A 15595-nucleotide genomic window follows, 5' to 3' on the forward strand; every position below is an offset into this window, starting at 1 on the left:
CTTGTCTGTCCTCAAGTTGTTCAAAATGTCCAACACATCTTCCTTCCTAACAGGTATCTCTTCTAGCTTACCAGTCCATTTCACACTCTCCTCTTCTACAATACGGTCCCTCTCGTTCGTAAATACTGAAGAGAAGTACTTGTTCAAGACCTCTCCTATCTCTTCCGACTCAATACACAGTCTCCCACTACTGTCCTTGATTGGACCTACCCTCGTTCTCGTCATTCTCAGGTTTCTCACATACGCATAAAATGCCTTTGGGTTATCCTTGATCCTATCCGCCAGAGATTTTTCATGCCCTCTCTTGGCTCTCCTAATCCCTTTCTTCAGGTCCCTTCTGGCTATCCTGTATCCCTCCACTGCTCTGTCTGAACCCTGTTTCCTCAATCTTATGTAAGCCTCCTTCTTCCTCTTTACAAGACATTCAACCTCCCTCGTCCACCAAGGTTCCCTCACACGACCATCTCTTTCCTGCCTGACAGATGCATTCATATCAAGGACACGTCGTATCTGTTCCTTGAAAGAGTTCCACATTTCCACGACATCCTTCCCTGACAGCCTATGCTCCCAACTTATGCTCCTCAGGTTCTGTCTTACAGCATCGTAATTACCCTTTCCCCAATTGTAAAACCTACCCTGTTGCATGCACCTATCTCTCTCCATAACCAAGGTGAAAGTCACAGAATTGTGGTCACCATCACCAAAATGTTCACCCACTAACAAGCCCACCACTTGTCCCGGTTCATTACCGAGTACCAAATCCAATATGGCCTCCCCTCTGGTTGGACAATCTACATACTGCGTTAGAAAAGCTTCCTGGACACACTGCACAAACACCGCCCCGTCCAATCTACTTGATCTAAAGAGCTTCCAATCAATATTTGGGAAGTTGAAATCGTCCATGACTACTACCCTGTGGCTTCTGCACCTTTCCAAAATCTGTTTCCCAATCTGTTTCTCCACATCTCTGCTGCTATTGGGGGGCCTATAGTAAACACCCAACAAGGTACTACCTCCAAAAGCAGAGGCTCGGTGAATTAGCGATGGGATATGCAGAGTTATGAGGAGTGGCGGGGGGGGAACAGAGTGAACTTGATGGGCTGATTGATCTGCTTCCACACTGTAGGAAGAAAGCAGGGTTAACATTTCGAGTGCGGTGATTCTTCATCCGTTGAGCACGGGAGTGAACAGTCATCACTTGATACCATTGCTGTCATGGGAGTCCCATGTGAATCTGCTTTAAGGCAACTTCCATTACCTCTGGGCAGACCTGAATGGTCCTCTAAGTCCCAGTGTAGCCAAGAAAGCTTCTGCCCTGTACAATCTTATCACTGTTAACCTCTAAGTCGTCTAATATTCACTCAATATTCTAACTCCACACAACTGCAAATGGGAACATGGGCGATTAAAGGTATTGGTAGCTCTTATAGACTTAGTGATTTTTCTGTATGTGAAGCCCTCATGTATACAGTTATATCATAACTTGTTTCTGCTTCTTTTTGTTTTAATTTTGCATATTGCAATTTATCAAACGTCCCCCACGAAGGTCGAAACGCGGTTTTTGTTGCTACTTCCAGTGTTCTCTCCTGCTGGAAGAAACTGCTGTAACTACTGAATCTGCTGTTCCACTTTCTGTCACCTCACCCTTTAGTTAATCGGATCAAGGAACAGTACAAAGTGTCAGTGCGCATCCCGCCAGATAATGAGAAGAGCAATCTGATTCGGATCGAAGGAGAACCACAGGGGGTGCAACTGGCCAAGAAGGAACTACTGGAGATGGCGGTCAGGATGGTAATTGTAGCTCCCCATCTCAGTCTTCCCACCTTCATGATGTTGTCACTTTGTTACTGTGTTGGGGGGCAGGTTGGTTTGCACAGTAGGCTGGATGGCTGCTCTGCGGTGCAGGGTGACGCCAACAGCATGGCTTCGATTCTCGCCTCGGCTGAGGTTACCATTAAGGAAACTCCTTGTCAATGTCTCCCCTCACCCGAGGTGTGGTGACCCTCCACCCCTCAGTCTAATAAGAGAGCAACCCTGTAGTCTGGTAGGACTATGGTACCTTCACTTTTACGTTACTGTTGAGATGGCAGTGACTTGAAGTCCCCCCAGGCGTCCTGTTGCTGTGGCAAACACACTTTGCATGCATTTGGGGCCTGGAGTTATGAATAGGGATGGTAGATGCTCCAATGTTCTTCCTGTCACATAACCCACCAGGAATCACTCCTGCTTTTACCATCTGCCGTTAGAAGGGTTTCGCAGTCTGATGTCCAACCTATTTGGTTGGGTTGCCCACAAGTCTTCCTTGGCCATCAAGTCCTGACTTTGGGCGTAAGTATCTAGAGCAGGTCTTGAACCCACAAAGCTGAGGAACACCTATTTGGTTGGACAATGGTGTCAGGAGGCAGTGAGTTGAAGTTGAGTTATCTATCAGTCTAGATAGAATTAAATGGTGGGAATGAAAGGCTCAAGTTCTAAAGATAGATTGGGACTTGTATCAGTTGTAGAGGTTGAGGGGTGACCTGACAGAAGTTTATAAAATCATGAGGGGTATAGATAAGGTGAATGACAAAGATCTTTTCCCTACAGTGGGGAGTTCAAAACTAGGGGGCATATTTAAAGGTGCGAGGGGAAGGATTAAAAAGGACACGAGGGGCTACATTGTTTTACATAGAGGGTGGTTTGTGTGTGGAATGAACTGCTGGAGGAAGTGGTGGATGTGGGTAGAGTTGCTACATTCAACAGACATCTGGATAAGAGAGGATCGAGGGATATGGGTCAAATGCAGGGAAGTGGGGCTAGTTTAGTTTGGGAACATGGTCGGCCTGGACTGGTTGGACCAAAAGGTCTGTTTCCATGCTGTACGAATCTATAAAGGATCACAGGCTTGAATAGGTTTCTCCAGTCCCTGAGGCTTCTATGATTTGCAACAATAAATAGGTTAGATAGCAATGACAATGAGTCAGCTGCTTGTTCATTAGTCTCCAGGGGAGATCTGTGGGGTGAATACTTTGGCTAACCACACCCTTTATACGTGAAGTGTTATAGGTGATCTGACATTGCCTTTCAAAATGGAGAGTACCGTTGGTGCTGATGTTACTGGATCAGTAATCCAAAGGCTTTGGAGACATGCGTTCAAATCTCACAATTTAAATTCAGCTTGACTAGGAGCCAGGGCGATATCTTTGGACAAGTAATCAGAAACCCCCAGGTTCATTCTGTGGGGTCACCAGTTCAAACCCCACCACGACAACCGGTGACATTTCAGTCCGGTTCATAAGTCTGGGAAAGAAAACTGCTTGCAGTAATGATGCCCAAGATGCAGTCGCTGACTATTGCAAATGACCTTTCGGAAGAAGAACCTTCCCACCCCTACCTGGGTCTGGCCGCACATGTGACTTCCCTGTGCAGTGATCCAGAATACCTCTCAGTAGGGACATGCAACAGTTATGGCTCTGCCAACAAAGCTCACATCTCATGAAAGAATAAAGAATTTTTTTAAATTAAATAAATTGGGAATTAAGACTTGGTCTGAGCAGTGGAGCTACCAGATTGTCAGAGGTATCCATCCGGTACATTAGTATCAGAGAGTCATACAGCACGGAAACAGACCCTTCGGTCCAACCTGTCCATGTCGAACGTAATCCCAAACTAAAGTCCCACCTGCCTGCACTTGGCCCATACCCCACATGACCCACATTTGAGGTGGCATAGTGGCTCAGTGGTTAACACTGCTGCCTCATAGCACCAGGGACCAGGGTTCAATTCCTGCCTCTGTGTGGAGTTTACACATTCTCCCCGTGTCTGCGTAGGTTTCCTCCAAGTGCTCCAATTTCCTCCCACAATTCAAAGACGTGCAGGTCAAGTGAATTGGCTGTGCTAAATTGACCGTAGTGTTAGGTGCATTAGTCGGGTAATTATAGTGTCTGGGTGGGTTGCTGTTTGGAGGGTTGGTGTGGACTTGTCGAACCAAAGGGCTTATTTCCATACTGTAGGGAATTTAACCTAATAAATCCCTCCAACTCTTCCTATTCATGTACAAAGTCCTTTATCTGCTGTCCTTCCCTGGTCTGGCCTACATGTTACTCCAGACCTCTGAAATGGCCACTCAGTTGTGTTCAAAAAGCGGCTCACCACCACCTCGAGAGACATTAACGCTGTGCTGGCCCTCGTCCCCAAGAGTTGAATCAAGACCTGTCACCTGAGCCGTCTGAGAGTGCCAAAGGCTGTTTGCTGCCTTCACGCAGCTTTTATGTGGTGGTGCGTTTCCAGTGTATGTTTTCCTTTCTCTGTCGCTGTCAGGAGAACGAACGGACCAAGGACTTGATCATTGAGCAGCGTTTACACCGATCCATCATCGGCCAGAAGGGGGAGAAGATCAAAGAAGTTCGCGACAAATTCCCTGAGGTAAAAGCAATCTTCCACTACCCACCTACCCACCCACCATCCGCGGAGACGTAGGCGGCAAAAAAGGAGTCCACTCGGCCCGTTAGGTCTTTGCGCGAGCTTCCCAATTAGTCCCTCACTCTCTGATTTTTTTCCCCATAGCCTTGAAAATGTTTTCTTTTCAAATTCTTACCCATTTCCTCTTTTGATAGTTGCTGTTAAATCAGCTTCCGCACCCCGTGGTGAAGACCTGAGCATCTCGCTGTATTAAAAAAATGCTTTCCACAACTCTCCTTGGTTCCTTCAGCAATTATTTTATAATGCCTTCTTGTCACCCAGTCAGTGGAAAGCATTTCTGTCTGTCAAACGCTTTCAAAGCCCTTTCTTGTTTTGAACACCTCTGTCACATCTCCTTTGATCTTCTGTATTTTAAAGTGAGCAATCCTAGCTTCTCAATTTCTCTGAGTAGGTTAGAGTCACATTTACTGACTGACACAATTCATGTGGGCTAGGCTTGTATTAGATAGCTTGAGTGTACTGTAGTTGGCTGAGGGCTGATTTAACTGAGGTGTTGAAGATATTTAAACAGTTTAATATGGCCAGTTGAGAGGAAACGAGGGAATCACAGTAGGAGCTTAGAATTGGAGCCAGGCGGGTTCGGAGTGATGCTGAGAGTCACTTGTTCAAGCAGAGCAGAAGGGAAATCTGAATCGCAAACTGTCTCAACCACGATGGCTCAATGGTTAGCTCTGCTGCCTCACATTGCTAGGGACCCGGGTTCCAGCCTCAGGCGACTGTCTGTGTTGAGTTCACACATTGTCACTGTGTCTGTGTGGGTTTCCTCTGGGTGCTCTGGTTCCCCCCAACAGTCCAAAGATGCGCAGATTAGGGTGGATTGGCCATGGGAAATTGCTCCGTTGTGTCCAGGGATGTGCAGGCTAGATGGGTTAGCCAGGGGAATTGTGTGGTTACATCGATAGGATACGGGGGGTTGTGTCTGGGTGGGATGCTCTTTAGAGGGTTGCTGTAGATTCGATGGGCTGAATGGCCTGCTTCACACTGGAGGCATTCTATGAAAACCATGATATACTTTAATTGCAGAACTTGCTTAAGAGGCTGAATGTTTTTTTTTCCCTGGTCCTAATGTTAACAGGCTTCAGGAGCTGAATAGTCTCATCCTGATGTTAAGTTTGAGGCACTGAATAACATCCCTGTTTCTATGTAATATACTGAAGGCATCCTCCTTTTCCTGTGTAGCAGACTGGAATGGTTGAATGACCTATTATTGAGTAACAGGAAATTGCCTCCTCTACTCCGAATGAACAGGCTAGATGGGCTGCATGGTCTTTCCAGTTCCTGTGTAACAGGCTAGATGGTCTGAATGGTCTCCTCCTGTATCTCTATAACAGGTCTCTCCTGTCCCCGTGTAACAGGCTAGATCGGCTGAATGGTCTCCTCCTGTCCCTGTGTAACAGGCTAGATGGGCTGAATGGTCTCCTCCTGTCCCTGTGTAACAGGCTAGATGGGCTGAATGGTCTCTCCTGTCCCTGTGTAACAGGCTAGATGGGCTGAATGGTCTCCTGTCCCTGTGTAACAGGCTGGATGGGTTGAATGGTCTCTCTTGTCCCTGTGTAACAGGCTAGATGGGCTGAATGGTCTCTCTTGTCTGTGTAACAGGCTAGATGGGCTGAATGGTCTCCTTCTGTTCCTGTGTAATAGGCTGGATGGGCTGAATGGTCTCCTGTTCCTGTGTTGGTCTCCTCCTGTCCCTGTGTAACAGGCTAGATGGGCTGAATGGTCTCCCCCTGTCCCTGTATAACAGACTAGATGGGCTGAATGGTCTCCTCCTGTCCCTGTGTAACAGGCTAGATGGGCTGAATGGTCTCCCCCTGTCCCTGTATAACAGGCTAGATGGTCTGAATGGTCTCCTCCTGTCCCTGTGTAACAGGCTAGATGGGCTGAATGGTCTGCTTTTCCTGTGTAACAGGCGGAAGGGATGAGTGGCCATTTCATTCCAATTTTCCCATGTTGACTGTTTCCAGAGTAACTAACCATTCTGGTTTCCTAAGCCTTCAAAGAAAATTGTAGCTTTTTTCTCAATCTAGGTAATCATCAACTTCCCAGATCCTGTGCAGAAAAGTGACATTGTCCAGCTGCGCGGCCCCAAGACCGAGGTGGAGAAATGTGGGAAGTTTCTGCAGAAAGTCATCGCTGACTTGGTAAGTGATGGTGGCAGTCCGGCCTGCTCAGTTCCCTGGTGCGTATTACTGTGGTACCTGGTACAATTGATTGGCACTCCTGGGCAGACTTAAACTGGTGTCTTTATACAGAACCCTTTGGGTTTTTCTTGCAATCTAGTGCCCGCTATCATAATCCTTACACTTCTCCCCTCCCATCCCTTCTCAGGCTGGTTGTGTAGAAAGGCCCTGAAATCCTGCTTGCATCCAGTGCTTCTGACACTTGAAAAGTAATGTGCTCATGGACGCTTCCCACAACAAAGCAGTGGAGTACATGAAGTTTTGTAGGCAGTTTATTAACATTCATATGTTACAGATGACTATATAATATGTTAGGATACGGGGTGAACCCCTCTGCTAATTTAAGCCAGCAACACAGAAAAGATTCACCCCGTGCTGTAATCTGTTAAAATTCGAGAGGGAAAGAATCATCCCCAAAAGTCATTATGTAAAGTAACAATTAACAACTTTATTTTTAAAAGTCTAACAGAGAATAATTAACTAACAACTATTTATAACTCCTTTCTCTCGGAGCATAATTAGGGCTCAGCTTTGATACTCAGTGAAGCGGCCATGCATGGGAACTCACAACAGAGACGGAGAAATGAGCAGGGTGGGGATAGGGCCAGATGTCTCCTGAATCTTGTTCCTGGTGTGGAATCACAGTCTTGGGGGAGGAGAAGGGATGAATCCTGCAACCCCATTCACATAGAGTCCATCCAGTCCATACTGACCAAGTTTTCCGAATTAAAATTATCCCATTTGTCTCCATTTGGCCCATATCCCTCTAAACTTTTCCTATTCATGATGTGAAGGTGCCGGTGTTGGACTGGCATGGACAAAGTTAAAAATCATACAAGCCCAGGTTATAGTCCAACAGATTTATTTGTAAGTACAAGCTTTCGAAGTGCTGCTCTGTCATCAGGTAGCTAGTGGTGTCCTGTGATCTTGCCCCACTAGTTACCTGACAAAGGAGCGATGCTCCAAAAGCTTGTACTTCCAAATAAACCTTTGGACTATAACCTGGTATTGTGTGATTTTTAAAATTAGATTAGATTCCCGACAGTATGGAAACAGGCCCTTCAGCCCAGCAAGTCCACACCAACCCTTCGAAGAGTAACCCACCCAGATCGATTCCCCCACCCTATATTTACCCCTGACTATTGCACTAACACTATGGGGCAATTTAGCACAGCCAATCCACCCTAATCTACACACCTTTGGACTGTGGGAGGAAACCAGAGCACCCGGAGGAAACCCACGCAGACACGGGGAGAATGTGCAGACTCCACACAGACAGTTGACCGAGGCTGGAATCAAACCTGGGTCCCTAGTGCTGTGAGGCAGCAGTGCTAACAACTGAGCCACTGTGCCACCCTATTTCCTGTCCATGTAACTGTCCAAATGTTTTTCACGTGTTGTAACTGTACCTGCATCTACCACTTCCTGTGGCAGTTCATTCCATAACATGAACCACCTTTGCCCCTCAGGTCCCTTTTAAAGCTTATATTTCTGCGACTCGCTTTGTGTCACAGCCCACAATTTGGGAGCCACTAGGCTGTGTGTTTCCTGGGAACTCTCTGGGAATTATGGAAGCGAAAAACCAGGAAGATTATGTTACCTTTGTGTCAAACCTTGGGTTGGCTCTCACTGGGAAAACTGTGTGCAGCAATGCTTTTCATTTGCAAAAACCGTCTGGAGGCAGTGGGAGGTGCAACACTGATTCACAAGAAGGATAGCAGAATGCAGAAGGTGCAGTTATCAGGGAAATCTGAATGGGCTGTGGCTTTTTTCCCATCAAGCTTCTTAACACCACATAAACTAAGAGCAAAATATTACAGATATGAAAGCTACAGTTGCAACATTTGACTGTGAAGGATTTAGAGGGATACGGGCCAAATGGGACTAGATTAATTTAGGATATCTAGTCGGCATGGACAAGTTAGACCAAAGGGTCTGTTTCTGTACTGTATGCTGTAGAATACTGGAAATACTCAGAAGATTGGGAGTCTTTGATTTGATTTATTATGTCACATGTACCTCGGTACAGTGAAAAGTTTTGTTTTGCATGCAGTAAGGCAGCTCATACCGTACATAATGCATTACGGTAATAGGACAGAGCAAGTAATACTATGTTCCAGCTGCAGAGAAGGTGCTCAAAGAGCGAGGTCAACATTAAATTTGAAATTTGAGAGGTCCATCCAGAATCTGATAGCAGCGGGGTAGAAATTGTTCTTTAGCCTGTTTAAGCTTTTAATGTGTTTAAGCTTTTGTATTTTCTGCCCGATGGAAGAGGTTGGAAGAGATCATAACGGGGTGGGGGGGTCTTTGATGATGTTGGCTGCCTACCTGAGGCAGCGGAATGTACAGATGGAGTCAATAGATGGAAGGTTGGCTTGTGTGAGCTCTGTTCATGGCTCTCTGTAGTTTCTTACAGACTTGGGCAGAGCAGTTGCCGTACAATTCTGAGGACAGAAACAGAATGAATATTTCTGTCCTGATGAGAGGTCCCCAACCTGAATGATCAACTTTATTTCTATCTCTCTGTCTCTCCCTGGGATAACTCGTGTAGTGTGAGCGCTTCTGAAAGTGCATCTCAAACAGTGTCATTCCCCACCTTGAATAGAAGTTCACCTTCTGAGCCATTTTTCTTTTCTCTTGATCTTTGCCACCCCCAGATTGAGAACAGCTACTCAGTCTCCATCCCCATCTTCAAGCAGTTCCACAAGAACATAATCGGCAAAGGAGGAGCCAACATCAAAAAGGTACAAACCTGAGAGAGGGGTGCGCCGGGTTTCTCCTGGGGGCTGACTGGATTGCTGTGCAGAGAGCTAGCATGGCCTCAATAGGCCGAATCGTCTCTTTTGGTACTGTCAATGACTCGATGACCTGTAGGCTTTTATTCACAGGTATACAAAGTGAATGTATACACCTCCCAGCCCAACAATCAATTTTGGGCTGTTCCCATGCATAGGAGCTCAGTGGACCCCTGGTTAATGCCCATCATCTGAATATAATTAACATCTAAAAGCACGTTCACCACGCAGGCTGCAGTATTCAGAGAAAAGATCTGAGAGTCCCCCCATTGAGTGCAACTAAGGATGGGGAATAAATAGAACCCCGACAGTGTGGAAGCCGGCCATTCAGCCCATCAAGTCAGCACCAACCCTCTGAGGGACATTCCACCCAGACCCACTCCTTCCCTATAACCCTGCATTTCCCATGGCTAATCCAACTAGCCTGCGCAATACAGGACACTATGGGCAATTTAGCATGGCCAATCCACCTAACCTGCACAAAATGGGATACGACAGGGCAATTTAGCATGGCCGATCCACCTAACCTCCACATCTTTGGACTGTGGAGCACCCGGAAGCAACATACGCAGACACGGGGGAGAACAAGCAAACTCCACACAGATATGTCACCCGAAGGTGGAATCGAACCCAGGTCCCTGGTGCTGCAGGGCAGCAGTGCCAACCGCTGAGCCACTGTGCCACCCCACGTTCAATCAAGAACAGAAGTTGCTGGCAAAACTCAGCAGGTCTGGCAACATCTGTGGAGTGAATGCAGAGTTAACCTTTCAAATCCGGCAAGCCTTCTTCAGTTCAGTTTTCACAGCAATTTCTGATTTAGTTTCTGATTTCCAGCATCCACAGTTCTTTGGGTTTTACTTTGTCTGGGAATGCGCTCGTTTGGTGATGTTTTTCTTCTGAGAGAAGAAATTAACGTAGGGTGGGTTATTTGCCTCATGCCTTCCCTACCCGAGGGGCAGTGAAGTTTTTTGAAATGCTGCACCTGGCCTTTACACAGGCCGGAGACGAATCCTGTTTCGTGGTCTGTGCAGCTCCAATTACTCAACCCCCATTGATTCGTTCCTAAAGCCACCGAGTTGTGTTTTCTCTCTTTTGAATCTCTCACGTTAGCAGAAGAAGAGAAAAACAGAAGCTGTGATGGAAAATATTTGCTTTCTAGAGAGTAGAACTAAAAAAAAAATCCAGCCCCTTGAGGATTGAAAAGAGTTGTTTTGATATGTTTAAGGGAAAGCTCTGTAAGATTATGCTAAGAATGCTCGAGACAAAAAAAAAACCGCAGATGTGGGAATCCAAGCAGGAGGCTGGGAGGACACAGCAAGGCAGGCAGCATCAGGAGGTGGAGAACCTGAGAGGGGTGCGCTGGGTTTCGGGTGGACAGGGTTACAGCCGAAACGTCGGCTTCTCCACCTACTGATGCTGCCTGACTTGTTGTGTTCTCCCACCCTCCTACTTGTCTACCTTTGATGCTCCTATGCTAAGAATGTGACGACAGGGTGAGATTGATGAACGATGGACAGAGGCTCGCGAGTTGAACCGAGCATTTTCCACTGTAGCTATGGAGCATTTGAGTTATTCTGGTGCCAGTGACTAGACTCAACCAATCTTAACTGGGCAGAAGTGGGTACTGGAGAAGCAGGTGCTGGAGATTAGAGTCAAGATTAGAATGGCGCTGGAAAAGCACAGCAGGTCAGGCAGCATCCGAGGATCTGGAAAGTCAACATTTCGGCCAAAAGCCCTTCATCTGTAGTACCCACTTCTGCCTGGGATTTTAACCTCACTGCGAATCCTCTTCCAAGGATGGCGAAAGTGAGAACCGCAGATGCTGGAGATCAGAGTCTACAGTAGAGTTGTCCTGGAAAAGCACAACAGGTCAGGCAGCATCTGAGGAGCAGGAAAATCGACGTTTCGGGCAAAAGTGCTTCATCAGGAATAAGGCTGGGAGCCTCCAGGGTGGAAAGATAAATGGGAGGGGGAGTGGGGCTGGAGAGAAGGTAGCTAAGAATACAATAGCTGGATGGAGGTGGGGGTAAAGGTGATAGGTCAGAGAGGAGGGTGGAGCGGATAGGTGAGAAGGAAGATTGACAGGTGGGACAGGTCATGGGGGCGGTGCTGAGCGGGAAGGTTGGAACGGGGGTAAGGGGGGGGGGAGGGGAAATGAGGAAACTGGTGAAGTCCACATTGATGCCCTGGGGTTGAAGTGTTCTGGGGCAGAAGATGAGGTGTTCTTCTTCCAGGTGTCGGGTGGTATGGGAGTGGCGGTGGAGGCGGCCCAGGACCTGCATGTTCTCGGCAGGGTTGGCGGTGGGGGGGGGAGTTGAAATGTTTGGCCATGGGGCGGCGGGGTTGATTGGTGTGGGTCCTTGAAGAGGTTCTCCTTGTCTCTTTACAACAATCTTACCTGGGCCTTTGCAGAAAAAGATTCTGATGTTGGCATGCGGGTGAGGGTAGGGGGGGGGGGGGGCAGTGCGCCAGGCACCGTGGCACTCCCCATTCGGTGAATGGTTCTGGCATTATCAGGGAGGAGAGAGTGAGGACTGCAGATGCTGGAGATCAGTGTCGAGAGTGTGGTGCTGGAAAAGCACAGCAGGTCAAAAATTCCTGATGAAGGGTTTATGCCTGAAACGTCGATTTTCCTGCTCCTCGGATGCTGCCTGACCTGCTGTGCTTTTCCAACACCACACTCTCTATACTGGCATTATTATCAGATTATGTTCAAGACAGAGATCAATAGATTTCCAAATATTGAAAGTGTCAAGGGAGAGTGTAGGAAGAGGGTGTTCAAGTAGAAGACTAGCCATGATTTTTTGTTTTATATAGAATCCCTACAGTGTGGAAGCAGGCCATCCAGCCCATCGAGTCAACACCGCCCCTCCAGACCCCTACCCAATATTCCTCATGGCTAATCCACCTAGCCTGCACATTTCTGGACACCATAGTATGGTCAATCCACTCTAGCCTGCACACCTTTGGAACTGTGGGAGGAAACCGGAGCAAACTCACACAGACACAGGGAAGAACATGCAAGCTCTGCACAAGGCAGTCGCCCGAGAGTGGAATCGAACCCAGGTCCCTGGTGCCATGAGGCAGCAGTGCTTACCACTGAGCCACCGTAGTTGGGAGAATTTGTGATTCAGATCTCCCTTTCCCTGTGTCTGAACAAGTGATTCCCGCCATCACCCTGAAACCTGATGCATGTTGGAGTAGAGTCAATGGGATCAATGGCCTATTGCTACTCACGGTTTCAATATAAGGGATCGCCCATTTAAGATAAGGAGTAATTTTTTTCTCAGAGGTTTGTGTGTCTTTGCAGCTCTCACCCTCAAAAGGTGATGGAAGAGAGTCTTTAAAGCAAGGCAGGATATATACTTGATCAGCAAGGAGGCAAGAGGTTATCAGAGTAAGCTGGGAATGTACAGTTGAGGTAACAATCAGACCAGCCATGATCTTATTGAATTGCCGAGCAATTGAGAGGCCAAGTGACTTGCTCTTGTTCCTAATTCCTAACCCATCCTGGTTTCATCCATCAAGCAATACAGTGCTATCTGCCCCAACAAAGTTCAGCCTGCCCAGCATTGTAAACATTTGCAAGGATTTTGCCTTCGTGTTGTCTGGGAGTTCACGGGTTGGATGTTGTGCAGGTGTTGCAATCCCATCCTCGCACCTAACCACCACACCCGGCTCAAATTCCAGGGAGGAGCTTGTCCCTACCCCTAACCCTGCAAGATCTTCACTACTTTCCCGGGAACAAGTCCGTCATTAGACAGTGCGAGTGAGCCAGTGAGATAGCAGGAAGGCTTGTAGCTCCAGTGGCGCCAGGTGGGAATGGTGGCCACTGCTGGAACTGCAGTCAAGTGGGCCCAATCAGAGGAATATCACTGGGACCAGGTTGGCAGGTCCCAGGGTGGGGTAATGCTGAGTTCAACAAGGTCAAAGTGGGATGTACGTGGAGGGGAGCATTCCTCCATTGGTGCTCCAGGGAGTCCACAAAGGGGGTGCCTTTGCCTCTGCACTTGCTTAACCCCAACCCCAGTTAGAGCATCTCACATTGTGTGGCACACAGGTTAAACCGGGGAATGGGACTGATGACATTGCTCTGCAGAGAATCGATGGGCCAAATAGCCTCCTTTTTCCTTTCACATACTTCCGTGTGAGTCTGAAAGACTTCACTTCCTCTCATGCTTCGTCTCCTCTCAGCTCCCCTTTGCTATGCCCTGTTACTGATTGAATCTCCCACACCTCGGTGACCATAATAAACGGTGTGAGCGTTACTTGGTCTTTATTGCAAGAGGATGGAGTATAAAAGTGCTGATGCTGCAACCGTACAGTGTCGTGTATTGGTGAGAATACACTGGAGTATTGTGGACATTTTTGGTCTCCTCACTCGAGAAGTTCCTTATCCCTGGGCTGAAACCTCAGAAAAAGATTTGTCTTAAGAGAAAAACCTGAGCACATTTGACCCGTACTTATTTGAAGAGCAGGAGGAGATCATATTGAAACATGGAAAGTTCTGAGGGGGCTTGACAGGGTAAATGCTGAGAAAATGTTTAGAGTTGAGAACCAGGTAACACAGTTTCAAAATAACGAGTCTCCCATTTAAGATAGAGTTAGGAACCAATGGCTTCTTTGTGAGGTTGTTACTGTGTGGATTCCCGATCCCGTGGAGTTGAGCAGGCTCAGCTGAGTTCGATCGATTATTAGATTAGATGAGATTCCCTACAGTGTGGAAACAGGACCTTCGGCCCAACCAGTCTGCACTGACCCTCTGAAGAGTAGCCTACCCAGACCCATTTCCCTCTGACTAAGGCACCGAACACTATGGGCAATTTAGCACGGCCGATTCACCCTGACCTGCAATTATTTTGACTGTGGGAGGAAACCGGAGCACCCGGAGGAAACCCACGCAGACGCAGGGAGAATGTGCAATCTCCACACTGATGGACAAGCAAGTCAGAGGTTATGGGCGTGGGTGGCAGGCAGGAAAAGTGGATCGGTCATGGTCTTATTGAATCGGTGCAGCAGGTTCGATGGGCTGAATGACCTCATGATCTTATTGAATCGGTGCAGCAGGTTCAATGGGCTGAATGGCCTCATCCCTGCTCCTATTTCTGAAGCTCTTAGGATTTCCTCTGACTCTGCCATTCTTTCCCAGATCCGTGAAGAAACAAACACCAAGATCGACCTCCCAACAGAGAACAGCAACTCCGAAGTGATCCTCATCACGGGGAAGAAAGCGAATTGTGAAGCTGCCCGGGATCGGATCCTGGCCATTCAGCGCGAGCTGGTACATCAGACCGGGAGCATCCCTGTCCACTGCAGCAGCTTCACAACCTGTTTTCTTTCTGAAGGCTTGGAATGTATATTGCAGGATATTGGCAAGCACACACACACACACACACACACAGGAAGCGTTGGGAGTGGTAGCTCAAGCAGTTGGAGAAGGCTTGAAAGAGCAGGGAACAGAGCTGTAAGCTTTCAGGCAGTGACAGGTCAGAAGCAAAGAGCTCCGATGGTGGTAGAGTTGATGAAGGGTGAAGGTCAAAGATAGAGAACCAAAGGACCATGAGAAAGAGCACTGGGGCACAGTACTGGTGGGGACAGCTCTGTCACTGTAACACTGGGGTACAGTACTGGTGGGGACAGGTCTGTCACTGTATAACACTGGGGCACAGTACTGGTGGGGACAGGTCTGTCACTGTATAACACTGGGGTACAGTACTGGTGGGGACATGTCTGTCACTGTAACACTGGGGTACAGTACTGGTGGGGACAGGTCTGTCACTGTATAACACGGGAGTACAGTACTGGTGGGGACAGGTCTGTCACTGTATAACACTGGGGTTTAGTACTGGTGGGGACAGATCTGTCACTGTAACACTGGGGCACAGTACTGGTGGGGACAGGTCTGTCACTGTATAACACTGGAGTACAGTACTGGTGGGGACAGCTCTGTCACTGTATAACACTGGGGTACAGTACTGGTGGGGACAGGTGTGTCATTGTATAACACTGGGGTACAGTACAGGTGGGGACGGGTCTGTCACTATAACACTGGGGTACAGTACTGGTGGGAACAGCTCTGCCACTATATAACACTGGGTACTGTACTGGTAGGGACAGGTCTGTCACTGTATAACACTGGTGTATAGTACTGGTGGGGAC

General features: G+C 47.8%; 1 protein-coding gene across 1 annotated transcript in view; it reads left to right on the plus strand.

Annotated features, from left to right (window-relative positions):
* LOC122544392 (vigilin-like) overlaps positions 1–15029 on the plus strand; it is a 46900-nt gene extending 31871 nt beyond the window's left edge. The window contains exons 9-13 of the mRNA XM_043683638.1: positions 1652–1791; positions 4300–4404; positions 6489–6602; positions 9299–9385; positions 14586–15029. Of these exons, the coding sequence (XP_043539573.1) occupies positions 1652–1791; positions 4300–4404; positions 6489–6602; positions 9299–9385; positions 14586–14981 (842 nt within the window). The 3' untranslated portion in view covers positions 14982–15029. The remainder of the gene's footprint in view (positions 1–1651; positions 1792–4299; positions 4405–6488; positions 6603–9298; positions 9386–14585) is intronic.
* Positions 15030–15595: the final 566 nt, after the last annotated feature.

This window comes from Chiloscyllium plagiosum, chromosome 48 (genome assembly GCF_004010195.1).
Source record: "Chiloscyllium plagiosum isolate BGI_BamShark_2017 chromosome 48, ASM401019v2, whole genome shotgun sequence".
Classification (NCBI taxonomy): Eukaryota; Metazoa; Chordata; class Chondrichthyes; order Orectolobiformes; family Hemiscylliidae; genus Chiloscyllium; species Chiloscyllium plagiosum.